Source organism: Hippocampus zosterae, chromosome 7 (genome assembly GCF_025434085.1).
Source record: "Hippocampus zosterae strain Florida chromosome 7, ASM2543408v3, whole genome shotgun sequence".
Classification (NCBI taxonomy): Eukaryota; Metazoa; Chordata; class Actinopteri; order Syngnathiformes; family Syngnathidae; genus Hippocampus; species Hippocampus zosterae.
In genome coordinates, this window is record NC_067457.1 from 831469 (window position 1) to 842169 (window position 10701).

Below are 10701 nucleotides of genomic sequence, written 5' to 3' on the forward strand. Positions count from 1 at the left end.
TTGAACAAGTGGATGGTGGTTCCGATTTTGATTTCAGAGTGGGGGATTAACAACCCTGCCGCAAAAAATGATGAGACTGAAAAACGTTTGTTGTTGTTCATTCTTACACGAAGGCCACAGCGTCAGTTGATACCCCGAAGGAAAACATTTTTCCCTCCGCCTGACAAGCAGCTGTTTCACCTCAAATAAACATCACGGTCGCCAATGGGAATCGTTGGAATAGACTGATGTCCATTTGCAACCGCAACTGCTTAAATTGATACACGAGGTCAAATGTGTGCGGCTATTTAAGGAAAGCCCGCACCCCCCCCCCCCAAAAAGTAAGACATGCAAGCTCATCTTCAGCAAAGTCATGAGACACCGTCGCTGGCCTTTACGAGCTCAAACCCCGGGAGGGAAGTTTGCTATTTCATAGGTTTCCATTTGCAGCTTACTTCAGCTTCGACAGTCAGTCGCGTCCAACGTGGTGAAATGGACTCTGATACCTTTCATGAATAGCGCCCAAATCCCCAAGTCACGGCACTGCAGCTCACGACGAGCCGTCATATAGTTTCGGTGTCACAGGTTAAAGCAATAAAAAAGGTGCACATTTTCTCGAATGTCCGCTGGGTTTACGAGCGGTTACAATGTCGGAGTTCACTCGAGCGTCGTGTCATTCAAGACAAGAGATGAACATGTCTCACCTTGCGAAAGCGACGAATCCCATCTAGGCTCGGATGAGGTCTTCTGGCTCGAACGCAGCAAAACGCCACCAGATCTGCGTTAGCATAAGCAATTCCAATAGTTGACATTTCAACAGTCAAAAAACAACAACTATAAATGTAGTGTAAACAGTGAGCCACCGAATATTGGACATTTGGCATTTGCAAATTTGTTTGCTGACCTGTTAGCTTTTGTGTGTGCGTGTGTGCGTGTGTGTGTGTGTTCAACCCAAAGCCATGTCTGATGTAAAAATTCTGGCTCGGTCTCATCTTGAGGTGAAGAGCTTTATTTCATCAGGCCATAGCCTGATGCAAGAGAAAATTTGCTATGGCGCCATCTTGTGGCATTTATAGGCAATTGCAAATCCCATTGGGTGAGAGGAAATGACGGACTTGGGTGATTTGGTCCCTAATTCAAGTAGCGTGGTTTCAGTGGATACTTGAAAATGATTAGCAGAGCTTTCTTGGGCTATTTGCGCAATATTAGGAAGCATAAAAACGGCATTCTAATCACGTGCCGCCGCCTGTGTTTCTCCTCCTGCAGCGACAATGGAGGTGCAGGGTAAGTCAGCCGCACGCCACCATTTACCTTCTGACCTTTTGTGCGCGCCTTTCATTATCACCTCGTCACTCGATTATCGCTCGTGCCTTTTCACTTTTGCACTTAGGCCGCGTCGGGCCACGCGCCGGCTCCGGTCGGTGGCTCTCTGACCGCGTTAATTGACTGCCGCCAGTCTTGTTTATTTGCCGGCTCGTCGGCGACTTATCCCTTCTATTCGGTGAATCTGTCAGACTTCAAATCCATAATAAGAGCCATCGTGTGGTAGGAGCGCACAGAAGGTCGACGACACAAATGGTGCTAAGGCTCGTGTGATACTTGGCGAGACGTTCTAGTCATTTCTTGTGTGTGTGTGTGTGTGTGTTCCTCTTTGAACTCTATTTGTTCAGCTGTTGAAGCCTCTTGACTTGTGTTTATCGCATTGCACGTTGCATTGCATTTGCTTTGCAGTGTTCGCTAGGAAAAAAAAACTAATCAGCTAATTCGAGAGCCAAATCGGGTGAGGGACAGTTATTTTTATTTTTTTTCCTGTAAAACATGAGTGAGGAGTGTTCCTATTAGAGATGCTATTAGAGATTTCCTTTGCCGGCAATAACAGGCAGAATGCAGTGACCAAGTCACTTTGCTTGCGCACGTTTGCATTTGTTAGCGCGACGACCGCTTGCTCTTAGCGCCGAGACCGCTGCAAATTGTTTCTCTCATTTTAAGATAGATTTTTGCACACAGTGCGGCCAAGGTCAGTGATCACCTCAAAATCAAAGACCTGGACTTTTTGGTTTTGTTTCAGAGGTGACGGAGCTCACCGGGCTCTTCTTGGAGAAGCCGCCAGATCATGTGACCACTGTCGCAGGTTAGGCCTGGAAACGGATGCGTAGAAGCCACTGCGGTTGTGCGCGCGCTCACATCCTGACACTCCCGACTGCTGTTTGTCGACGACAGGCAAGGATTTGATCCTCATCGCTAAGGTCGACTCGAGCGCCCTGGTAAAGAAACCCACCATGAAATGGATGAAGGGAAAGTGGCTGGACTTGAGCAGCAAGTCTGGCGCACACATGCAGTTCAAAGAAACCTACGACAGGAATACAAAGGTGTGTAAAAAAACTCGAGACGGGGAGTGGGTTTGGTTGTATGTGCACCAAAGCGTGCCGATCGAGCCTTGCCATCATCTTCATCTGAAAAGATCTACACTTACGAGATGATGATCCACAAAGTGATCCCGGGAGACGCCGGCGCATACAGGTGCGAGGTGACGTCCAAGGACAAATGTGACAGCTCCAGCTTCGGGATCTCCGTGGAGGGTGAGCGAAAGCCGAGACTGCCCGCGCATTCCGCGTGTGCGGAGGTTTTGCTTCGATCCGGCTCTCATGCGCCATCTCGGCGACTTCTCTCATTTCAGCCGCCCAGCAAGACGAGCATGTGGACATTTTGTCTGCCTTCAAGAGAACGTAAGTGCATTTCATACGCGTTTCTCTCTCTCAAAGGCCGATAAGTGATGGCCTAGAACTCCAAGCAACGTGCCACGGGCATGTGCTTGAGCTTTGTGCCTTTTGCCGGAGCTTAGAGCGAGTCATGTTTGTTCAAGTCAGAAGGCTCAAATCTTAACCTTCAAGTCTGGAGTAAGCCCCAAGTTAGCAACAGCCCAGTCTCATGAATACCAAGTTCAAGTCGAGTTTGAGCCGAGTGCGAAAATAGGCGCCTCAATCGAGTCTCCTGCTGACCGAGAGCTCGTTTTCCTTTCACACAGCGATGCCGGCGAGGACGAGGGTGACCTGGATTTCAGCGCTCTTCTCAAAGCTGCCAAGAAGTGAGAACATCTTTGCTTGCACGAGCAAACATATCCTCACACTCTGTATAATTGTTTCATTCAAATGCCTTTTTGGCGGGGGTTCCCCCCGCTCCCCCGACTGACAGGAGACCGGAGAAGGTGGAGGAGGAGGTGGACGTATGGGAATTGCTGAAGAACGCCCACCCGAGCGAATATGAGAAAATCGCTTTCAAGTACGGCATTACCGACCTGAGGGGCATGCTGAGGCGTCTGAAAAAGATGAAGGTGGAGCCCAAGCACAGCGAGGGTGAGTCAGGTGGAGGCTGAAAAGGCAATAGAAGAGCGTCCGAAATGAGTGAAATCAAACCAAGGACAGCTGGAGGAGAAGCAAGACAATTGACCCCCCCGCCCCTCCATTCCTAGCTTTCCTGACAAAGCTGGAATCGTGCTACACGGTGGACAAAGGCAAGAGAATTGTTCTCAAGTGTGAGGTGATGGATCCCAACGCCCAGGTCAAATGGTTGAAGAATGGCCAAGAGATCAAACCCTCTGCCAAGTAAAGAGCTTTTTTTTTTTTTAATTTTATTTTATTTTTTAAAAGACGGCGCCTGGTAAACTTCCAGCGGGAAATATACTCAAAGAGACGGATGGCAAAATTAGGTTGTAAATTAGCCACTGAGCTGGGATGATAGGCGGCGAGTGAAAAATGCGCGGCTAAAATTATCGCCACCGCAAAGTCAAACTTTGGACCGTTGCTGCCATCCGCACATTTTATTTTCAGGCCGTCGTAAGAAGCCTCCGAGAGGGCTCGATAAGTCAAACTGCCAACACATAATGTAGGTTAATGCTGTTAAAATAAGGCCCGTAATTCAACCTTGAGCCTTGAATGCGTGAAGAAACGCAAGCGACAAGAAATGTTCGAGTCACCGCCGTGGACGATCAGTAGGCTCCCAATAAAATTCTACCGTTTGATTTATGGCCGTAAATTAAGCGCGTATGACAACTGTTTTCTAATAGTAGAGCGTCATTCATACCGTGGGCTCCCACGCATGCGCTACCTGCCACAAAACACGACACTTTCACCACAGTTCATTTTCATAGACAGCCAACAATTATTTTGGATGAGGATGTTCGCTATCTTGCTACAAGAACCGCGTTCCGTCAAGTAAATCAGAAACGGACAATTGAAAAATCAGCTAAAGTAGAGCGACGTTTATTTATTTACTCTGTTGCTCGCTCGCATTGCGTATAACACACTGAGCGGCTTCTCGCGTGCTATTTTCAAGGTATTTGATGGAGACAAACGGGAACATCAGAACGCTCACCATCAACAAGACCACCCTGGCTGACGACGCCGCGTACGAGTGTGTGGTGGGCGAAGACAAGTGTTTCACGGAGGTTTTTGTTAAAGGTACGTCAGACTTGCCTCGACGACGCCCCGCGGTCAGATTGTAAAGCTCCCCCCCCCCCACTGTCTCGTCCACCTCCAGAGCCTCCCGTGACCATCACCAAGCTTATGGATGACTACCACGTGGTGGTAGGGGAAAGAGTGGAGTTTGAGGTGGAGGTGTCCGAGGAGGGCGGCCATGTAATGTGGTCAGTATGACTCCCGTCTCAGTCAACTTTGATAATTCGAATGGAATTGAAGCAATTTGATGCGGCAAAACCGCGTGATGACGTGTAAAAGACCGTAAGCCGCTCATATTAATTCTTTGACAAATAGCTGCTAAATGCGTGCGACATTCTTAAATATTTACCCCAAATGCGACTGATTGAAATAATACCATTACATCTGCGCGTTATGTCCTTCCAGGTTCTATGAGGATCAGGAAATTGTAAAAGACAACGCCTCCACAAAATATCGCATCAAGAAAGATGGGAAGAAGCACACGCTCATTATCCAGGAGGCGACGCTGGACGACATCGGAATGTACCACGCTTGGACAAATGGGGGCCATACCAAGGGAGAGCTGGAGGTGGAAGGTACCGCTGGGAACATTTTCACTTGATTTCTGTCAAAGGGACTCACACGTGGAGGATCAACCTTTTCCGCTGCGTCCAGAAAAACAACTGCAGGTGTTGCAGGACATTGCTGATCTAACAGTGAAGGCAAGCGAGCAGGCTTTGTTCAAGTGTGAGGTGTCTGATGACAAGGTCACCGGCAAGTGGTACAAGGACGGAGTGGAAGTGATTCCCAGCGAACGCATCAAAATGACGCACGAAGGAAGGTAGAGAGGATAGAAATGGGGGGGGGGGGCAAACCTTAACGAATCGTCCTTTCATCAGAGCGTCTCTGCCACTCCTTCCAGGTTCCACCGTCTGATCATTAACGATGTGAAGCCGGGGGATGCCGGGGACTACACTTTCGTTCCTGACGGTTACGCTCTGTCGCTTTCGGCCAAGCTCAACTTCCTGGGTGAGGGAAACGGAAACATTACTGGGGTGAAGTGGGTGCGTTCATCAGCAGCAAGCAGCATTAAACCTTTTTTTCTCCCCCTATACAGAAATCAAGATCGACTATGTGCCCAGACAGGGTAAATACACTTTTGTGACCTCACCTCAAATCAGAGGAAAAAGCTTTTGATGACTCTTATGCGTAGATCCTAATTATGGAGGTGAAAAAAAAAAGATTTGCCTTCTCCAAACAAACCTTTTAAGATCCTCCGAAGATCCACCTGGACACCACCGGAAACATGGTGTCCCGAAACACCATCATTTTGGTGGCTGGCAACAAGCTGAGACTGGACGTGCCCATCACTGGAGAACCGGCACCCAGAGTGGTCTGGTCCAAAGGAGGCCAGGTGAGGATGTCACGGCTCATCCGCTACAAAAACTGCTGGAAGAAAATAATGCTTGTGTTCCACCGACGCTGTCGTTTACCCGAGTGATGAGATTGAAAAAATAAGGAGCTCCGCCAGTAATCATTTTCCCCCGCATCGCTCTGGACTGAAGCGCTACAGCATGTTAGCGCACTAGCATTAAGCCAAGAAGCAGGAGATCTAAGTAACGTTCCACAACAACCTATCTACGGTGGCGAACACAAGGTATCAATGCTAGCTAATAGTGCTGCAGCACATTAACGCCCCCCCCCGATAGTCAAAAACAAGATGGAAATAGCATCAGGACAAACATGAGCTGGGCTTCTCGCCTTACGAATGGCATTTTCACCCTTGGCCCCCCGAGACTCGCAGCACGACAACAGCGCTCAACGTCTGTGGCCGCCGCATATCGCGAAGGCCGTTCGACCGGATGCCCGTGCATGCGGGACGTTAATGTCGAGCCCGCGGTCCGCTCGATGAAAACAAAGGCGACTGTGCCCTCGTACTCACAAGTCAATGGAATCAACATCAGCGATTTGCTGTGCGTTAGCCAATCACAGAGACGTCGGGGCGCGTGAGGGTGGAGAGCAGGAAGGACTTGAGCTGCTTCATCATCGAGGGTGCGGAGCGGGAAGATGAGGGCAACTACACCATTGTCGTGACCAACCCCGCCGGAGAAGACAAGGCCGTGCTGAATGTGAAGGTGGTCGGTACGTCAAAGCCATATTGGCTGCCGGGGTGGCGAAAAGCATTCACCCCACTTACTATCAAAACAACTTTTGAGGCACATTTCTCAACCCCGTTCAATCGAAAGATTGACACAATCTCTGCACATCACCAAAAATCCCACACACTTTTTTCCCAACGTCAAAACGGCAGTGTGGAGTAGCAAACCTTGTCGGCCCTTGAATTGCAGATGTGCCCGATGCTCCCGAGCACGTCAAGTGCACGTCCGTGGGAGAGGACTGCGCCACCATCACCTGGGAGCCTCCCAAATTCGACGGCGGCGCACAAATCAAGGGTAAAGGACGCGAAGCACGCGCAGGCACGCTGCGTCTCGTCTCTTCACGCTGTGAATCCGCCAGGCTATCTGATGGAGAGAAAGAAGAAAGGTTCATCCAGATGGACAAAGCTCAACTTCGACGTGTACGAATCGACCACGTACGAGGCCAAGAGGATGATCGAAGGCGTCGTGTACGAGATGCGCGTGTTTGCCGTTAACAGCATCGGCCTGTCCCCGCCGAGTCTCACCTCCAAGCCCTTCATGCCTATCGGTAGGCGTCGCCCCCCCCCACCCCCCTCTGCCCCCATTCCTCGGCCACTCAATGGCTCTCTCTTTCTGTGACGCTCAGCTCCGACGGGCGCGCCGATGCGCCTGACGGTGAACGATGTGACGGACAGCACGTGCACCCTGAAGTGGCTGGCCCCGGAGAGAATCGGAGCCGGGGGCCTGGATGGCTACGTCATTGAATACTGCAAAGACGGAGGTGCTCTCTAATATTATGCACGACTCGCAAAAAAAAAAAAAAAAAATTGGGGCTGTGGGCTTCGATCTAGGCTCCGCACCACTATGACGCTCTAAACTCAGCTCACGTCGAAGGTGATGGCGCCTTTGACGTCGTCCGCAAATTCCACCCGAAAACCTCGACTGATGATTTCAAAAGAAAGAGATTACGATTCAAATTGAGTTGCTTTGTTATCCCCCCCCCCAAACCCCCTTTCCAGATACTGACTGGGTGACAGCCAACACAGACCTGTGTGAAAGGCAGACCTTTGTGGTGCGTGGCCTCCCCGTGGGGGAGAAGATCAACTTCAGGGTGGTGGCCGTGAACATCGCCGGGCGCAGTCCTCCCGCCGTCATGTCGCAGCCCGTCACCATCCGTGAGGTCATGGGTGAGTCATCATTTGGTCCCTTCAAGACGTGTACTTGTGAACAACACGGCACACTTACTAGTAGCCCGCAAGGGTCGGATGGCTAAAGACGATGATGAGTCCAAAGAAAAGTCTGTTTTCTTCGGATCGAGCTGCTCGGAAGCATTTCAATTTGCAGTGTAATGTTGTGGTGCTTACTCGATAATCCAAGAACTTTTCAATGGCTTTACCTTCATTAGAGCATCCTAAGATCCGCCTCCCTCGGCACCTTAGGACAAAGTACATCAGGAAAGTGGGAGAAAAGATCAACCTGACCATCCCGTTCCAGGTCTGGGGGGGGGGGGAAGCAAAAACAACCTCTCCGATTATAAATTACGACATCCAACATCCTCACTTCTTGTCCGCTAGGGTAAACCCCGTCCTGTGGCAAGCTGGTTCAAGGACGGAGTACCCGTTGACCCAAAAGTGATCAATGTCCGTACCACCGACGTGGACAGCATCTTCTTCATCCGCTCGGCGGAACGAGAGCACTCTGGAACGTACGAGCTGGTTCTAAAGATTGAGAACATGGAGGACAGGAGGAGTTTCCAACTCAGAGTTGTGGGTAAGTCCGCTCGGTCCGCGTCCGTACAAGCGCCGATGGCGTGACCGTTGCCGTGAAACCCAATCAGAAAAGCCCGCGCCGCCTCTAAACGTGAGGGTGACCGATGTGTGGGGCTTCAACGCCGCGCTGGAGTGGGCTCCGCCCACCGACGACGGCAACTGCGAGATCAGCGGATACACCATCCAGAAGGCGGACATGAAGACGAAGGTGAGGCAAAGACGGAGGAGGAGGCGACCGAAGCGGACCGTGGCATCACCAATGTGAGGGAAATGTTGCCTTTCTTCAGGAATGGTTCACCGTTTATGAACACAACAAACGGACGCACTGCACCGTGTCCGACCTCGTCATGGGCAACGAGTACATGTTCCGCATCTACAGCGAGAATATGTGCGGCCTGAGCGAGGAGCCTCGCAACAGCAAGAACACGGCCGCCATCGCCAAGACAGGTGCCAAGTACACGCAAAGATTTGTCGCCTCTGCCGCCCAATAAAAGGATACGATCACATTTGCATCCCGTCTGACCTGCCCCCCCGCGTTGCCGCTCTTGCCCTCAAAAGGTCTGCAGCTGAAGCAAGCCCCCTACCAGGAGAAGGACATGGCCTGCGTCCCCAAGTTCACTCAGCCTCTCGTGGACAGAACTGCGGTGGCCGGGTACAGCACTGCCATCAGCTGTGCCGTCAGAGGCTTCCCGAAGGTACGGACGCACGGTTTCGGAGTCTCACCTCGGCATCGCCGCCATTCCTCACTTGCAAAGCGAAGCCCCCCCCCCCCCGTCGGGAGGGTGACCTTTCGTAGAAAAGGGCGGCGGCCGCCCCGTCTGTTCCGAGACCTTTCGTCCCATTTGTTTCGCTCCTCAGCCCAAGATCGTGTGGATGAAGAACAAGATGATCATCGGCGACGACCCCAAGTACCTGATGCAGAACAACCAAGGCGTGGTGACCCTCAACATTCGCAAGCCGAGCACCGTCGACGGAGGCAAATACACCTGCGTGGCCATCAACGAGCTGGGCCGAGATGAGGTGGCGTGCAAGCTGAACATTCGAGGTTGGCCGCCGAAACCCACCGTCCTCATTCTTGATGCTATTAGAGATGGCGCAACAAAACACCAAAACGTGCTGACGTTGAGCGCGCGGATGGTATGCGGGTGCTAAACTCAAACACGCTGAAGTGAAGCCCTAAAGTGGGGTTTAATCCGGCCGGTTACATGCCAGCTGAGGTTCCATCCCCGTCATAAATTCCGAGCATAGCGATAGCGGCTCGCGTCATCTCGTTCGCGGCCAACGCTATGGCTAACGTTGCTGCAAGTGCGGGAGACACAAAAGGGGCGGCCACCGAGACACTTTGGGCCTTTGATGGCATATGTGAGGACATTTGAAGAAGCTCGCACGCTACAAACAGGGCTGAACAGTCCACTCTCCTCCGGTGCTTTCTAATGACCTGATCAAGTTCCCGGATTTCACTTTGGGATAAATGCCAATCAACTGTTCTGCTTCCCGACAGTTGCCGTGGATCCAAACCAGGTTTAGGAACCGAAGCGCGCGGCGCCAAGTCCGGACGGCGAATGTCAGAGTTTGCCATGAAGAAAACAAGCAAATAAATCAGCGTGATTTGTGTGTGCTGGATTTTGGTTGTCCTTCATTTGCAAACATTTTTTCCGCTTCTAGTTATTTCGATTATTCTTTCTTTTTCTCCATCGAGAATGATTCTCAGCCGTACAGTAAAGTAGAGGTTTCTATTCTGAAAAAAACTAGAACGCTGTCAGTGTCGCGATAAAGCCCCTTTGGTGTCCACTCAATCATCATGAAAGTGCTGCGGAAGTACGAACCTCTGACGTGGACAATGATAAATCTCTTCAGTGCGATTGATGCATTGGTTTCAGCTTGTTCCTACAAAAGAAAAAAAAATGAGGACATTATTGGATATTTTGCTCTTGGCCTGGGCACAGCGCCACCGCAAGGAGGCCTCCTGCCACTGCAAAAACGCTGCTCACACCTGTGGAGCAAAAGCGCAAAAAGCGTGCACGAGCTCTAATCCTGCTCCCCTTCCCCCCTCCACCCTCACCTTCAGGGTACGACGTCTTTGGTGGTCCACCGTGGGAGGGCCATGTTGTGGGTTCCTCCGCACAAGCCCATTAGCATCGGCGGTTCCGCTAGTAATCACGTTAAACGACACGACCGGCAGAGAAAGAGGGGAAGCGCCCGTGTGGGTTGGAGGATCATAAACGGCTGCGATTCTTTGTTTCGAGCAATCCGGCTATTTTCAGAGCTGCTCGGAAGATAACAGATGCTCATTTTGCATGTGTGAAGGAGAGCATTAAACCTGGCCTGGAATCCATCTCGCAACAGCTAGTGCTGCATGGAAAAAAAGCTTGATTAAACGCT

At 51.1% G+C, this 10701-nt stretch overlaps 1 protein-coding gene across 1 annotated transcript; it reads left to right on the top strand.

Moving 5' to 3' along the window:
- The first annotated feature begins 1863 nt into the window (after window positions 1-1863).
- On the top strand, window positions 1864-9942 carry LOC127604937 (myosin-binding protein C, fast-type-like). The gene is made up of 27 exons (XM_052072364.1): window positions 1864-1868; window positions 2022-2110; window positions 2200-2348; window positions 2441-2558; window positions 2657-2705; window positions 3005-3064; window positions 3172-3332; window positions 3449-3581; window positions 4312-4436; window positions 4516-4621; window positions 4839-5008; window positions 5088-5253; window positions 5335-5441; window positions 5530-5559; window positions 5684-5826; window positions 6395-6554; window positions 6761-6865; window positions 6930-7118; window positions 7197-7331; window positions 7570-7737; window positions 7956-8044; window positions 8125-8320; window positions 8388-8527; window positions 8607-8766; window positions 8878-9014; window positions 9178-9364; window positions 9821-9942. Exons 1-27 carry the CDS (start codon window positions 1864-1866, stop codon window positions 9844-9846), a joined length of 3303 nt encoding a protein of 1100 aa, XP_051928324.1. The 3' UTR covers window positions 9847-9942.
- The last annotated feature ends 759 nt before the right edge of the window (window positions 9943-10701 follow it).